Source organism: Arabidopsis thaliana (assembly GCF_000001735.4).
Source record: "Arabidopsis thaliana chromosome 1 sequence".
Classification (NCBI taxonomy): domain Eukaryota; kingdom Viridiplantae; phylum Streptophyta; class Magnoliopsida; order Brassicales; family Brassicaceae; genus Arabidopsis; species Arabidopsis thaliana.
The window spans coordinates 387,032-402,024 of record NC_003070.9 but is presented as its reverse complement, the minus strand read 5'-3'; the positions used below and the strand labels follow the sequence as shown (position 1 = coordinate 402,024).

General features: G+C 41.5%; 5 protein-coding genes across 11 annotated transcripts; 2 read left to right on the top strand and 3 right to left on the bottom strand.

The window, feature by feature from the left end:
- Positions 1-105: 105 nt before the first annotated feature.
- On the top strand, positions 106-2,042 carry RA-5 (RAS 5). Its single transcript, NM_100093.4, has 8 exons — positions 106-250; positions 358-430; positions 517-564; positions 655-702; positions 790-861; positions 939-1,094; positions 1,197-1,300; positions 1,579-2,042. Exons 1-8 carry the CDS (start codon positions 237-239, stop codon positions 1,673-1,675), a joined length of 612 nt encoding a protein of 203 aa, NP_171715.1. The 5' UTR covers positions 106-236; the 3' UTR covers positions 1,676-2,042.
- VAD1 (GRAM domain family protein) lies at positions 2,024-6,336 on the bottom strand. Of its 3 annotated transcripts, NM_100092.3 has the most exons (18): positions 6,079-6,336; positions 5,937-5,996; positions 5,808-5,858; positions 5,669-5,734; positions 5,491-5,586; positions 5,300-5,416; positions 5,162-5,232; positions 4,927-5,084; positions 4,282-4,322; positions 4,061-4,148; positions 3,874-3,960; positions 3,679-3,733; positions 3,499-3,565; positions 3,312-3,411; positions 3,059-3,120; positions 2,915-2,957; positions 2,632-2,843; positions 2,024-2,541 (listed from the first exon to the last, which is right to left on the bottom strand). In NM_100092.3, the coding sequence occupies exons 1-18, from the start codon at positions 6,262-6,264 to the stop codon at positions 2,305-2,307; spliced, it is 1,797 nt and encodes a 598-aa protein (NP_171714.2). In that variant the 5' UTR covers positions 6,265-6,336; the 3' UTR covers positions 2,024-2,304. The 3 variants fall into 3 exon arrangements, with proteins under 3 accessions (NP_171714.2, NP_001321166.1, NP_001321165.1); NM_001331325.1 differs by having other exon boundaries at positions 2,915-3,120; NM_001331326.1 differs by lacking the exon at positions 3,059-3,120 and having other exon boundaries at positions 2,915-3,014.
- Positions 6,337-6,496: 160 nt separating this feature from the next.
- AT1G02110 (bZIP domain class transcription factor (DUF630 and DUF632)) lies at positions 6,497-9,194 on the bottom strand. Its single transcript, NM_100091.3, has 4 exons — positions 8,150-9,194; positions 7,872-8,059; positions 7,574-7,797; positions 6,497-7,353 (listed from the first exon to the last, which is right to left on the bottom strand). Exons 1-4 carry the CDS (start codon positions 9,084-9,086, stop codon positions 6,591-6,593), a joined length of 2,112 nt encoding a protein of 703 aa, NP_171713.2. The 5' UTR covers positions 9,087-9,194; the 3' UTR covers positions 6,497-6,590.
- Positions 9,195-9,208: 14 nt separating this feature from the next.
- On the bottom strand, positions 9,209-12,213 carry SBI1 (Leucine carboxyl methyltransferase). Of its 3 annotated transcripts, none has more exons than NM_202012.1 (13): positions 12,082-12,202; positions 11,775-11,988; positions 11,626-11,673; positions 11,461-11,542; positions 11,161-11,263; positions 10,902-11,022; positions 10,762-10,809; positions 10,484-10,567; positions 10,309-10,373; positions 9,953-10,004; positions 9,725-9,763; positions 9,530-9,651; positions 9,214-9,449 (listed from the first exon to the last, which is right to left on the bottom strand). In NM_202012.1, exons 1-12 carry the CDS (start codon positions 12,147-12,149, stop codon positions 9,577-9,579), a joined length of 999 nt encoding a protein of 332 aa, NP_973741.1. In that variant the 5' UTR covers positions 12,150-12,202; the 3' UTR covers positions 9,214-9,449; positions 9,530-9,576. The 3 variants fall into 3 exon arrangements, with proteins under 3 accessions (NP_171712.2, NP_973741.1, NP_973740.1); NM_202011.1 differs by having other exon boundaries at positions 9,229-9,449; positions 9,949-10,004; positions 12,082-12,204; NM_100090.4 differs by having other exon boundaries at positions 9,209-9,651; positions 12,082-12,213.
- A 3-nt stretch (positions 12,214-12,216) lies between these two features.
- Positions 12,217-14,748, top strand: FUS5 (Proteasome component (PCI) domain protein). Of its 3 annotated transcripts, none has more exons than NM_100089.3 (9): positions 12,217-12,615; positions 12,724-12,799; positions 12,887-12,975; positions 13,085-13,174; positions 13,265-13,309; positions 13,416-13,486; positions 13,619-13,757; positions 14,353-14,441; positions 14,522-14,748. In NM_100089.3, the coding sequence occupies exons 1-9, from the start codon at positions 12,457-12,459 to the stop codon at positions 14,544-14,546; spliced, it is 783 nt and encodes a 260-aa protein (NP_563645.1). In that variant the 5' UTR covers positions 12,217-12,456; the 3' UTR covers positions 14,547-14,748. The 3 variants fall into 3 exon arrangements, with proteins under 3 accessions (NP_563645.1, NP_849576.1, NP_973739.1); NM_179245.3 differs by having other exon boundaries at positions 14,370-14,441; positions 14,522-14,747; NM_202010.3 differs by having other exon boundaries at positions 13,619-14,441; positions 14,522-14,744.
- Positions 14,749-14,993: the final 245 nt, after the last annotated feature.

Below are 14,993 nucleotides of genomic sequence, written 5' to 3'. Positions count from 1 at the left end.
TGGACTCTGTCGGGCTTGATCCATTTTCGTTGCTGAGTGGATCGTAGGAACCCTAAACTTGTGAAAGAAGAATGAATTTTAATCTTTTGCATTATTGGGCCTTCGCTCATATTATTATTCAAGGCCCAAACACTGAATCTCCTCCTCTTGTAAATCGCGAGAGAAAATCAGAAAAGAGAGAGAGAGATCTCTGGCTCTGTATCGCTCGCTGCTCTTCCTCCCACAGATCGAAAACCATGAATCCTGAGTAGTAAGTTCCTTTCTCCATCGACACATACTTGGGTCGAAATTACCTCTGTTATATATTTGATTCTCCGGGTGGTTCCTAGGGTTTAATTAGCGTTTTGGGATTTGCAGCGACTATCTTTTCAAGCTCCTGCTTATCGGGGATTCTGGCGTAGGCAAGTCTTGTCTTCTTTTGAGATTCTCTGTAAGTTTTTTTTTTTGTCTTTTTCTTTCTCAGAGATCAAACACTGTAGCTTTCTACATTTGTTCATGTTTGTTGTTCTGCTGCAGGATGATTCTTATGTAGAAAGTTACATTAGCACTATTGGAGTCGATTTTGTAAGTTGATGTTTTCTTTTTTTTCTTCTTGCTACTGATGACGATGCTTTGATCTGACCTTTTTTTTTTTCTTATATATCTCTTGTTCAGAAAATTAGGACTGTGGAACAAGATGGCAAAACAATTAAGCTCCAAATTGTATGTAACTATTTTCACACTTGTCAAGTTAATAGCTCTACGTCTCTTTCCCTTAATTCATATTTTTCCCTCTTCACTTATTTTCAGTGGGACACTGCTGGTCAAGAACGGTTCAGGACTATTACTAGCAGTTACTACCGTGGGGCACATGGAATTATTGTAAGCAACATCTTATCTAGGTTCTTTCTGTTGACTCCTTTAAGTTTATGTCCTAATTTAGTTCTTGCACCTGGTAGATTGTCTACGATGTCACAGATGAAGAAAGCTTCAATAATGTCAAGCAATGGTTGAGTGAAATTGATCGTTATGCTAGTGACAATGTCAACAAACTCCTTGTTGGAAACAAGTCTGATCTTACTGAAAACAGAGCCATTCCTTATGAAACTGCCAAGGTATATATATGCCACTTGAACCAATTCTTTCTTCTCAAGTTTTGAAAATCATCAAACTCTAAGGCTATTATTACTTTCCTGATTACTTCGAAACATTCATAGGCTTTTGCCGATGAAATCGGGATTCCTTTTATGGAGACTAGTGCAAAAGATGCTACAAACGTAGAACAGGCTTTCATGGCAATGTCTGCATCCATCAAAGAGAGGTATTTATCTTACATCGTTCTTTTTAAGTAACTGCGGTTAATATACTCATCATACCTGATGGAACTTTTGCGAAGCCATAATCTCATTTTTGTAAGTGTTTATATAGATCTCAGAAAGTGTCACTGTGTAAGTGACCTTGGAGTGAAATAAATAAATGACTGATGTTGACCTTGCAGTGTTCAAATTGAAAATTCAAGTAGTTGTACTTAATCAATTTGCAGAGAGTGTGCGTTCGTGTGATATATGAGAGAAATTGATCTCTGTGGTTTGGATGCAGAATGGCTAGCCAACCAGCTGGGAATAATGCAAGACCACCGACCGTGCAGATCAGAGGACAGCCTGTGGCACAGAAGAACGGCTGCTGCTCAACTTGATTGACGTGACCAGCCTAGCAATATCCTTTCCAATCTTAGAACACGTGTTCCTTCTTTTGACTAGGCTCCAATTCACTACTACTTGGTTTTTACACAACATCCCCCCAAATCTGTCTTGTCTGTAATTAAGCTCCTTTGGTTGGTTATTATTCTGTTTTTCACGTTTCCTATTTGCTTTACCTCATGATGAGGTCCTCATCTTTCCAACATTCTTGTTTTTCATTTCTGCCTTTAGTGGTTTTCTATGGGTTTCTTTGCATAACAATGTTCTACGACTCGATTTAAAACCCACAAATTGTTTTTTCCTATATCAAACGTGATCATCATTGAAAACAAAGATAATCGTCTCGGGAATTTAAATTAGAATCAACTTTTGTTTGTTTGATTGAGACATTGAGAGAATCCAATAGCGAGAAAGTGGAGTCACCAGTGTGAATTTAATCTTTGATACAGGTGCAACACGAATACAATTGATTACATCATTTCGTTTAACAGAGTCTCTGCTCATATTCATATGAGTAGGTAGGTATAACAACAACTTTGCAAAGTAACGTCCGATAATACATTACATACATACATGCATATATCCATCCGCATTCTGCACAAACAGAGAGTAGGGTGTAGCAAATTTACTGTTTGTTGCGGCGGAGGAGGCGTTCCAAATGGTGGAACTGAGCCTTCAAGGCGGCATGGTCTTGTCGCATCCTCTGCAAACGATCCTCAACCATCATCATCTCTTCCCTCAGGAAATGCATTCTCTTCTCTAACCACCCCAAAGTCTCCCCGTTTACACTGTACTCGTCGTACCTCTCATGATACTCCACTTGCCCCCCTCCTCCTTTTTTCAGTAGCACCACTATCGTCACCTGTCCACACTTCCACCTATTGTTAGCTTTTTTTTTTCTCTATCTCCCTCTCTCTCTCTTTCACTACCAATTTATCCAAAATACACATACCTGCATCAGTAAGATTACTGCAAACGCTAATACTATAACCTGCCTTGTCCCGCTTTGCCTCTTCACAAATGAAGTCAGATTCACCCATGCTTCCTTTAAGCTTTTTTTAACTACCCCTTCGCCCACCATTTCCACCTTCCCCTCCTCGTCACATTCAGATACTCTTTCTTCCCTTGCTGCTAGCGGTTCACCATCCTCAATCAACTTATTCCCTGTAGAATATGGTGTCAGCCAGCTTTCTTCGGGGAAAAGCTTCTGTTAATCATCAGTCTACAACACTAACCTTCTTGGTTCTCCAGCTTCTTCTGCTTCAACAGTTCATGTGCCTCCAAAGATAATAATGAAGAAAAATATATATAAACTTGTTTAAATTCCTGCAGAAACTAAAAAAAAAAAAATGTTGACCCAATGGCCCCTGATCAAGTACCATTCTTATCCAATGTGCATAAGCTTCTCTACATTCTTCTAAAGTAGACTGCACTATTTTCCCTGTAAAAATTCATAGACGTCAAGCCAGATTCAAGAACCATCAAATTCAACAAAGCTGAAAGATTTCCAAATCTATAAGAACGAGAATCCGCAGCAAACACTCTTGAACTATTAATTGAAATTTCTTCATTGATAGGAGGCAAGAGTGAAAAAAATCAAGGATAAAGAAGAGTAAATTAGGCTTAACAAACCTTTCCACACTGTTCTTTTAGAGAAGGCCACATTGACATAAACATCCAATATACAACCTTCTACCGAGTCTCTGCAATCTCTTTTCAAGTCCCAGACTCCCTGGGATCAGCCAAAGGTAAAATTTTTCACATGTAACACACATCAAACAACAAAATATTGATAGCATTTGATGTAAATTTCCCCTACCTCTACCGTAAAATAATCTGCATAAGGCACATCGCTGATCTCCTGTGATGTTTCAATAACCAGATGGCTAGCATAGGAAATTACAATATTAGCTAACAGAGGATAAGCATGCATGAGTTCAGACTAGCTTTGCTTTGACGATATAGAATAAAACCAAAAAACATTACAAAATTTCTGTACCTATTTCTGTACATCCGAAATTTCTGTGACTCCTGGCAGCCACCAAACTTTGCACCTTTAAACGAAAGCCAGAGTCATGCATACATATATTTGATATAAACCGTAATCTATTTTATATAATTACACCAAAAAAATATATATTTGATATAAACCGTAATCTAGTACTGTTTATCTATAGGAAAGAAAAAATATTACCAAAATAAATTTTTATCGGATGTTGAAATGAGACATTGCGGGTGTGTCCAAGCTTTTCATGAGGTTGCCAAGAGGTACACCTAAACTCTGCAAGTACAAATATCTCTTCTGGTTAAAAGAACACCGAGAAAGAGAGAGAAAACAGCTAAACACAGGAGCAAAATGATTCCATCACTTATAGCTTTACCTTTGTCTCCACAATTTTTATGGAAAGATTCAACAAAACTGACAGCACCATCTGAAAAAAACAATCTAAAGAACTCTTCTACTGGAATCTGCAAATATAAACTAAAGTCTATTTAGGTATATGAAACTTCTGCATCCAGTCAATGCTTATATTCTCATAAATTTGAATGAGAATGGTTCCATAATTTCCTCTAGCTGATAAGACAAAGAACGAGACATTACCGAAAACTTTGCCTCTGCTACCTTTGTAAAGTCAGATGACACTGCGTGCAAGGAACACAAATTTGTGTGGTGAATACAAATGAGAACAAGAAAAGAGATCACGATAACCAAAAGAAATAGATGAGAGATCATGTATGCAAAAACGAAATAACCGGTTCAGTAATATAGGATCTCCATACTGAGTGCAAGCTCGTTGGGACAAACTGAGAACTAGTGCAACTTGTGAAGTAGCACCAAAAGACAAGATCATAAAGCTAAGCTACCCCATCCTGATAGGCCTTATTTAGCAAAACCATTAAGAGACCGTTTCCCATTGACCATTTAAATTTCAAACAATTTATATTGCAAAGAAAACAAGCTAAAAGATAGACACATAATGACATATACCTAGAAACAGTAAGAAGTTAACTGATTGTCCACTTTAAAGGAACTTTAAAGGAGTTAGGAGAAACCCAAGCGTCTGCATTTTTAATACTCTTTACCAACAGGTTGACCTGACCCCAGCAAAAAAAAAAAAACCCGTTGAATTTACTGAAAACACTAGCATTCACATCCTTAAACAGTTGACTTGAAAAAGATAATCTACCACACTACCCAAACCAACCAAAAAGAACTAAGGTAAAAGCGAGGAAGGAGTTTAACTACATTTAGGTGCATCTGTATCTTCAGGCTTCCAGTTGAAAGTATTGGCCGCCACAACATCTACATCTGGTTCAGCGTGCCGCTGAACGGATGAAGGTGGAACGCCATTCTGACTAATGACAGGAAGACTGGAACTGCTGGAAAGATGAAGAGTTTCATCCCTGAGAAGGAAGTATAGTGAGCGATAAAGCAGTAAGAAACAGAAAGATGGAACACCATATGGAAGAGATAAACGCACCTTACTGGAATATCTAGTTCATTGGCCAAATCCATGGAACTGCGTGCCCTTTTAACAACTCCATCGCTTACCTGGATTTTGGACTCAGATAAGGAAACAAGGATTAAGCAGTAAAATAAGAGTGTGTGTTGCACCCACCTGCGGTTCGGTCACCAGAATCTCGCCTTCTGATTTGACAGCACTACCATATTCCAACCATCCATCATGGATAAGCTTGAAAGCTTCATCGCGGGAAAGAAACGATGCAAAAAAGTACTGGGAGAGAATGCGGTTCAAAGATCAGGACAGACGCACCAACCAATATCGAGTAAAGAGGGAACTAGTGGTACCTTCTTCCCTCCAGCTAAAATCTCAATGGCATTAGGAAAAATACCAGCAGTCTTGGCTCGTTTAACACAAGATATTTCAGCAAATGGGATAATTTTCTGCAAAGAGAGTTCCGATCAATATTGAAGAGGAAAAAGGGAAGAAACAAAAGTGAGTGGAGGAGAGCAACAATGGCGGCACCTTGGTCTCATAACCAAAGATGTTGGAGTAAAAGCAGATATAATGGATGAAGAGGTACATATGACCCTGCAACAAAAAGTAAAGATGATTAAAAGATAAGGTAAGTATTCGCAAAGAGAGAAAGATAAAAGTACCTAACCTGCATAAGAATACTCTCCTGACAAGCACAGTTAAAATCTTGAACAAGGATCTACACAATTCGGAAGCAATGGTGGAGTCAGTACTTCTCTCATTGATGGAATTTCAAGACGAGAGAGGCAATACTTACTTCGTCAGCTGGAAGCCGAAACAATTGCCGATACTCTTCACTCTTGGATATGACTTCAGACTAGAGGAGAATAAGTAAGAAGAAATCCAGGTCATAAACCAAGGAAACGAATAGATCGAAGCAGAGAGAATTCATCAGATACCTGATTGTCACCACCACGACTGGGGCTCGGAGAAGAAGTGGAAGGGTCATGGCGATCAGGTGAGCCCTTTGGGGAAGATGGTGGGAGATCGGATACGACCTCCGGAGACGCAGACGAGTCAACCTTCATGGTTCCTCGAGGAAGGTCGACGCTCCCCGAAACGGAAGCAGTAGAAAGCATCGCCATGTTTAGAGAGAGAAAGGGGAAAGTGTTGTTGTTTGCTGTTTGGCGGTCGTTGGGTGCGGCGTACGATGTCAACGTCAACGGCCATTGAGTCAAAAACGAACGATCGGCCTCTTTTGGGCTCTCACTTTCTTGGCCCATTTCTTACCCTTGTATTCAATTTGGCGGGCCACCTTTGGGCCATTAGTTAGGTGCCGTGTCTGCTCATGTATTAAATGAGAAAGATTGTGAGTCCTCACAAAACCACAAGACTCAATTTAATCAATCCTCAAATTTACATGATACCAACGTAATGAGAGCTTAAAAATAAATGAGAAACTTGGACATAATCAGTTGATGGAGTAGGAACGAGAACAGACAGTCTGGAGAGATTCAGTGAAGAGAGATGAGAAGCTGGTCAAGGCCTGGAATACATTGGGCAGGCCGGTTTGTAGATTGTTGAGAGTCATAGCTCGTGTCACCTCCACAGCCTTCACGTGCCTCATTACCTCATCCTCCACCTGCCTCTGACATGCCGCCAGCTCACATTTCTTCTCAGATAGCGGGTCCCGTGAGTCCAACACCTCCGGTCCAGGGCCTATCCCAACCGTCGAGTATGCCTGGTAGTACTTCCTCTCTATGCTCCTCAGTGAGGATGCTTTCTTCTCCAGCTCCTTTCCTGCACTCTCCGTGCGTTTCTTCATCTTCACCTCTTCCGCCTGCTTTATTGATATCACATGTACCACGTTTACAAAGCTCTTTATGGCTTCTGACGCCACTGTGTCAGGCACCCGTTCCAGGCTCTGCTTCCACTCCTCGCACAAGGCAAATGAGTCTGGCCGCTGTTTCTTTGGGTCTCCGTTGCTCAGGGGAACCAGGCTCAGCTTGAACCATGCGTGGAGAGAGCATATGAACTCCCTCTGGAATTTAATGATGCGACAGAAGCTCGAATGCCACAAGGACACAGCTGACTCTAGGTCCCGCGTCACCTGCCGGTGTACCTCTGATGTTGACTCACCTCTCTCTGTTTGGTTGATCAGGCCACGGACTTGTTGCACGATGTTGTTCTGGATTTCGTGATACTCGTGCATTGACTTCCACATGTACATTAATCTGCATTTCAAGGTGGTTAGAGACACATACAAATCCTCCCTACTTTTATTTCGAACTTACCTATAAAATCCCCCACTGGCAGAACAGCAATGGGTTTGGTATTACATATGCCTAATTCGGGTTCACATGAGTTTGCAGAAGCATATAAACAAGCCTAGACCGAACCAGCAGCCCTCAAGGAACAATGAAACACAAACACAACTACAAAAAAAAGACTGACCCGTGGCAGAGTTCAACAAGCTGAGGGACAAGGTCAGTGTCCCGGAGGCGGAGAATGGCATTAGACGTGGTTAAAACAGCTTCTGAAGAAACAATGATGAGTGATTGCAGTCTGGTTATGGAAGTTTTAGTCTTGTCTAGCTTGGATTCATCACCTCCCTTATACTCCTGACTCTGCAGCGCAGACAGCTTCTTCTCGTGCTCAATCTTAACTCCTTCTCTTGCCTAAATTCGAATTCACAAGTTTATTTCGTAACCGTTGGTAAGCCGAAAACCGAAAACAAAAACAGGGAATGTACCTTGACATCCTCATAAAGCTTCTTTTCCCAAGCGAGGAGTCGGTCTAGAGTGGAGCAGAGGCTCTTGAGGCCGCCTTGTTCATCATTCAGGGTAGATGCATCGAGCTTGTATTTGACTGCCAATGGGGGTTTTGAGGTCCAGCTTGCGCTCAAGTTGCTGAACACACTGCTTGAATGATACACCGTCTCTGCAGACAACAAATATAGAGAGAGTAAGAGAATGAGATGGGTTTCAATGCATCATCATCTACATCTAGTTAGTAGAGTGTGAGACTTACTCCTCAGCTTGCTGAAGCTGCGGTCGAGCTCAGCCCGGCCGATCTCAAGCATGGCGGAGACCTGGTCCCCAGCGGAGGCAGCCTTGTCGAAGTAGTCTTGAACGGCGTCAAGGATCTCCTTCAAATTCTTGTGCCTTACCACCAATTTGGTCTTGTAGCAGTCGGAAGAAGTGGTAACATGGTCAGAGTGCTCTTTGCCATTTGGGTCTTGATGTGGTTGTTTCACAGGCTCTTCTTCAATACCGGATCTGGAAACGTGAGTTTCGACCTCCCCATCTCCGTCGGACGAAGAGGTGGCAGTGAAACGGTCGTGGTCGTCGCCCCACTCGCTGCAGTGAACTTCCTCGGCGGCATCTCTCCGTGAGTGGCAGTAATCGTGGTCGGATCTTTCAGTTTCGGCGTCGTAGTCGGAAGGAGGACGGTGCTTGTGGTTCTGGCGAGCTTTGCGTTCGAAGTACTCGGAGTCGGGGGGAGAGGGAGGGTAGAAATTCTCCCAGTTCCAGACAGAGGAAGCTTGAGATGGAGAGCGAGAGTAAGTAGAGTTCTGGTGAGCAGTGGGATAGAAACTGGTGGCAGGAGAGGAAGAAGGAGAGGAGTCGGAGAGAATGTGTGGAAGCCTCCTAGGCCTAGTAGGCTTAGGCTTGCTGCGGATGGGCGGAGGAGGGGGTTCTGGGGAATGGGAAGAAGGGACACGTGGCGCGTCCTGACTGGAGGAAGGGCGGAGAAAAACAGCGGGAGTATTCTCGGAGACGGAGAGGGGCTCGCCGGCGGCGAAGGAGGAGAGGGCAGAGCCAGTGAGACGAAGGGAGCGGCAGTAGTCAGAGTGAGCGGCGGCGAGATGGTGACGAGCGTAGACGGCGTCCTTCATAAGACGGCGCCGCTCCTTGCAGCGACGGACAGCATCCTCACTGTCGAGCTTGGAGGCCGTGCATCCCATGGCCAACAACACACTCTCTCTCTCTCTCTCTCAGTCTGTTTTTTTGAAAAAAATTTCCTTTTTTCAAAAACTTTTTTGTCTTTTCATAAAGATAATTTTTTCACCACCGAAAGAAGAAGAAAAACAACCTTCAGAGTTCAGATTTCAGAGCGTTTCTTGACCGAGGTGAGGTTTCTTTGTTTTGCACAATTATTAGAAAATACAACCAAAAATAAAACAAGGGGAGGCCCGGCCCACATATCTCGACCATGAGCCTAAACTAAATCAAAAGCACAGATAACGCAGACAAGTTCGTGTTTCCTTCGTTTTCTGCTCAGCACCCAGAGAAAGGCCTTTCTAACTTTGTGCAATCAATCATCATTCCTTACAAATTAGGTAAACCAAGCACTATCAGATTCTACCCACCACCAGGGGTTTTCCTCCAACTGTATTAACTAACGTACCAGTTGCAAGTTCCGGGGATTCAATGCAATACAAACCCTCCTCCTTTTCAAGGTGATGACGCTGATGAGCTCATTCTTTCACCGCCCCCTTCTCTTGTGAAACCGAAATCACCAAATATTCCCTGCATTTTTTTAATCAAAAAAACATTCCAGAATCTAAAAAGTACAATGACTTGTAGAGACTCATGTACGTACCATTGCATCATTGACAGCATATGTGACACAGTAATGTTCCTGTTGAATATAAACGGTTAAATAATGCTCAACTACCTACACACTAGAACAAGATCTGACGCATGCATCATCAAAAATATATAATGGATACCGTTGATATTCAACACCAATCATCTTTTGGTCTTTTTATGCTTTCCCATACATACATAGAGGTGCAACATCTAGTTAATGAGGTATAGACAGACTTGCCTGCATCATGTGCCACTCTTCAAATTCGTCAAACAACTCCAATCGCTCGATCCTAGAAACACGACATTCTCATTTAAGATATATTCCAAGAGAAGTAGGCTTTCTAATGAAAGCTCATGAATTGAAGAAACAAGAGAGCCAAAACAGGATAGTGAGAGAGAGAGTGAGAGAGAAGAAAAAACAAAAAACAGGATATATATAGTAAGACTGTAAGAGGTTCATCTAAAAAACATTGGAAAGCTCAAAAGTCACGGGCAACAGCATTTTTTAGATATTTCTTGACAGAGTTCAGCCAGATACTAGGTATGAATAACATAACGCCCTTACACAGTTTTAACAAAACGTACAGTACTGACCTGCGTTTTTCTTGAGTATCAACAAAACTACCATACACTTTTAGCATGTCCCAGGCAACAGCTCTCTGAAACACCAGAATAAAGAAGAGGGTAAAGAAATGAGAGTCCTTATATCAGAAATTATACATGAAAGTTAGCCCTGCTTTAATCATAATATTCTAACTGCAAAACGAACCTGCCATCCATTATCAAGAAACAATCTCTCCTTTGCAAGTAAAGTTGGTGATGCATCAATGCTTAAGAGTGCACATCCCCGACTCTGAAGAACAGAAACACCGTTAAGCTTTCAGAACAAGTTTAAATGAAGGTAATTGATCAGTACAACATGAACCCATGTGGCAATACTAGAATATTTTAGTGTCATACTAGTATCCATATTTTGACAAAAATCTCAAAAAAGCTTTACTAATGAAGATGTCGCTGTAACTAGAGTAGTAGAGTACACGTTCTTACCTCCAAATTTCTAATCATTTGATGCCCAAATGCATCATCTGGATGGATCTGCAAACAGAAACCCAACGGGTTAGACACATAAGCAATAAGATTCGTATCTGCAATATTATGCAGACAAGGAAAATCACAGTTGAGCTAACCTGCTCATATAAGAAAAATACTGCAGTTGAAAACGTTTTTGACGACCAATTGACGATGGCACGGCTTGAATCGGGGTCCAGATAAATCAAAACACATTCTGCAATAATAAACGTCGGCAGACTGATAATGATATTAGGGATCAAGTAGGTCTATCACCAGTAAGTATCTGTTACCATATATCTTAAACCCGGGTAGAAGAAGAGGGTTGAAGGTTCAAGATAACAGTGTGTAAAATAAATAAAAATTATTCATGGATACCTTAGATCCATATCTGCAAAGGATATAACATCTCTTAATTTTGGTATATCGCGCAGGTCAACTGGAAGTAACTTGTAATGATCACTGAGAACTTGTCCTTCGTCTGTAGAGATAAACAGCCCAACGAGTTAAGAGTAAGCAACTGAAACTAGACGCTAACGGTACAAAGTAAAAGGGGGTGGTTGAGTTAGTAGCTAGTAGAAGCGGAATGAAGAAAAATATGAGTGCACAAGCTGAAATGCATCATAATGAAAAGGATCATTCTACATAATAATACATGGGGGGAAAAAAGGCTCTTACCAATAGAAATAGATGCATTGGCTCCTAGTTTGTCCCTGAGTTGGCTGGAGTTTTGTATAACAGCAGCCTTCTTGCTAGTCACCTAACGTAAGAAGCAAATCCATTTAGGCATTAGACTCAAAACACATGATGGATACTTTTGTCAGCACGCTCATCCAGTAGTACCTCCTTAAAATCAAGTTCCACATAGAGATTGGGCCCATTCCCCTCATCCTACAAAATGAGAAGAGAAGAAGCGAGAGATCCCTGGAATAAGCCGAAGAATGGTGAATTTGGTAAAAGCTAACAAAAAGGAGAAGAAAAAGAAGACGCACCAGCAACTGAAAATAGGTAGTATCAAAGCCAGCTCCGAGAGACAGTATCTGTTTCTTAGAACTTGTCCCGCTTAGAAGAAACTGAGACATAAGCTTTCGGAAGGCAGCCCAACGGGAAAAGTAACCTCGATTAATGATGGGAGATCTTCGAACAGGTCTTTTCACAAAGAGATGAACATAGTCGTCTTTCATATATCCCTTTTTGACACAAGACCTTTAAAAATATTATCTAGGCTCAAAGATCCACAACAACAACAAAAAAAAAAGAAGAGCCCTAATTAAAGAAGAGAGAAAGAGGTAGGCGTACAATTTACTGGCGGATGCATCGTCGTTAGTAGCCTGAACCGCCGCTCTGTTGCTGCGAGATTCCGCCATCGTCGTCGCTCTCTCAGCCAAAATGAAGGAAGAAGAATATTCAATAGTCTCTCTCTTCCCCGGGATTGTTTGGGCTCACCAGACGCGGTTTCTAATATTTCTCTTAGTAGGCCTTGGCCCAGAAACTACGAAATTTGAGCCCAATTATTAAACAAGATTCTAGAAGAATTCGGTCGGTCACATAAAAAAAACAGTAATATAAAAACGGAAGAAGGAAGGAGCAGAGAGAAGAAGTTTGGGATTTTATTCGTTATTAGTGTGGTAAGAAAGAAAACCCTAAACCACCGGAAATCGATTTGTTTGGAAGATGGATATCGAGCAGAAGCAAGCCGAGATCATTGATCAGCTCGTGAAGCGAGCTTCTACTTGCAAATCCGAGGCTCTGGGCCCGCTCATCATCGAAGCCACATCGCATCCTTCTCTCTTCGCCTTCTCCGAGATTTTGGCTCTACCCAATGTTGCCCAGGTACTACTACTTTATGCTTTTCACGATCTAGGGTTTTACATGCTTTTGTTCTTCGCTGATCATAACAACTTGATAGATACTAGTAGCTGATTAATCGTAATTGTGCAGCTTGAAGGAACCACAGATTCTGTGTACCTGGATCTACTACGCTTGTTTGCCCATGGCACCTGGGGAGACTACAAATGTATGACCCCTTTGTCATATGCTATTTCAATTCGTTTTCCCTTTTGTCATATTCTCTCCTCTTGACTTGCTTTCATCGAAACACTAGGCAATGCCACCCGTCTTCCGCACTTGTCCCCTGACCAAATTCTTAAGCTTAAGCAGCTCACTGTCCTCACCCTTGCTGAGTCTAACAAGGTATATTTGTCTTAGGTTCATGATTTGCTCCTGCTATCTACTCTGTTCCATTATCTTTTTCCCCTGCTGTTTGCCTAACTGAATGTCTCTCTCACTCTGCTTGTTATAGGTATTGCCCTATGATACACTAATGGTCGAGTTAGATGTTTCCAATGTTCGCGAACTCGAGGACTTTCTTATCAATGAATGCATGTATGCGGTGAGTACTCTTTAGCAGTCTTCTAATCTCTATTTGACAACTAACTGTGACAACGCATGGTGCTCATTTTTTTTCTTTTACACTTTGCAGGGTATAGTTAGGGGAAAACTGGATCAGTTAAAAAGATGTTTTGAGGTGTGTTTTGGTTTGGGCCTCCTTTTCCTATTTTAACCATTGTGCTTTGTTTCTAAACGTACGAGCCCCCCCTTCTAAACATCATATATCTCTTGCAACCATGCAGGTTCCGTTTGCAGCTGGTAGGGATCTAAGGCCAGGTCAACTAGGGAATATGTTACACACATTGTCCAACTGGTAGTTTTCTTCTTCCCTTAGATCCAGGATTTTTTGCCTTCTATATCTAATTATAAGAACTTGTACGTGATGTTAGAATACATGGCTAATGACGTCCTACTCTTTTATGTGTTGGCCCAAATTGATGTCTAGGTTGAACACGTCAGAGAATCTGCTCATTTCAATTCAAGACAAGATCAAATGGGCGGACAATATGAGTGAGATGGACAAAAAACATCGTAAGGAAGCAGAAGAAGGGGTGGAAGAAGTGAAGAAGTCTCTGTCCATGAAGGTCAGTCGCGCTTGGAGTCCTATTGGCTTCACTTTTCCCTACTAAGTATATTATGTAACTAATATTGGTTACATTCTTTCTTGGTTACTGTCTTGTGACCATGAGTTAGAGTCCAGTCAGCTATTCTGTCTTATATTTCTTCAGAGAATTGTAGTGGGTTTCTTCTTATTAATAGCTTAGGTCTATGTAAGCGGGGATGGGAGAGACTTGATAAAAAAATCTTTCTAGGTCTTTGAGCTTTCCAAGTCCAGTCCTATCATAGATTAAAAAGTTATGTTTCTTAATAACAAACGAATCGATCAGCCAACTGTGGCGGGCTTTTTTAACCGTTCTTTCGTGGAACAAGAAATCTTACATGTTGGATGTAAACATATATTATGAAGTTTTCTTTAATTAAAAACAAACAAGGAACGCAATCACAACGGCTGTTAGTGAAGTGTTAAAGTCATTAGAGGACATGAATTGTTTGGAATGGTAGTACTTGGTTATTGTCTGATTGTTAAATGAAATGAAACAAGGTTCGTTTGGTTTTTTGTGTCTGAAATATGATTGGGAAGGGTGGTGGTCGATATAGTCTTACTTACGTTGTGGGCAGGGGGATGTTGACATCAGAGGGAATAAGGAGATGTTTGGGGAACCAAGTGGAGTGATGGACTACGAAGAAGATGGGATCCGACCAAAGAGGTAACGAATATTAGATATGAGTGAGATGATAAGTACAAAGGAGATGATATAACATACACACATTCAACTTTGGAACGCAGGAGGAGGCATCCTGTAACAAGGTAGAGGAGCAAGAGAGAGCAAATGGTCAGTGCGGATTGACATTCCATTTACCGAGAGTAGATTATGATTATTTGGTTGCGGATTTTCAACTTGTATAAGATCCTCTGTTCTCTCTCACAATAACCCCTTGTTATGTTTGATTTCCCTCATTAGCAAATTTGGTGTCTCTCTGCCCATTAAAAGAAAAATGGCTTTGAATTTAGTATTCAGTAATCAATAGTCTTGACACTTGAGCAAAGCTAGGCGCTTGGATCATATGGAATGATACAGATATTCTCAGTGTTCCGTCTTTTGACCACTAGCCAGCGCCTTGGCCCCTCACATGTTGAAACCTGCTTAGTCTGCGACAGCTGCCTCTTAGGCGGGCATGAAAGTGTTGTTTATTACGTCATCGACTAGATCCCACCATCGGAATTCTGACCGAAACATGTTCCTGAGAACGTTATACAA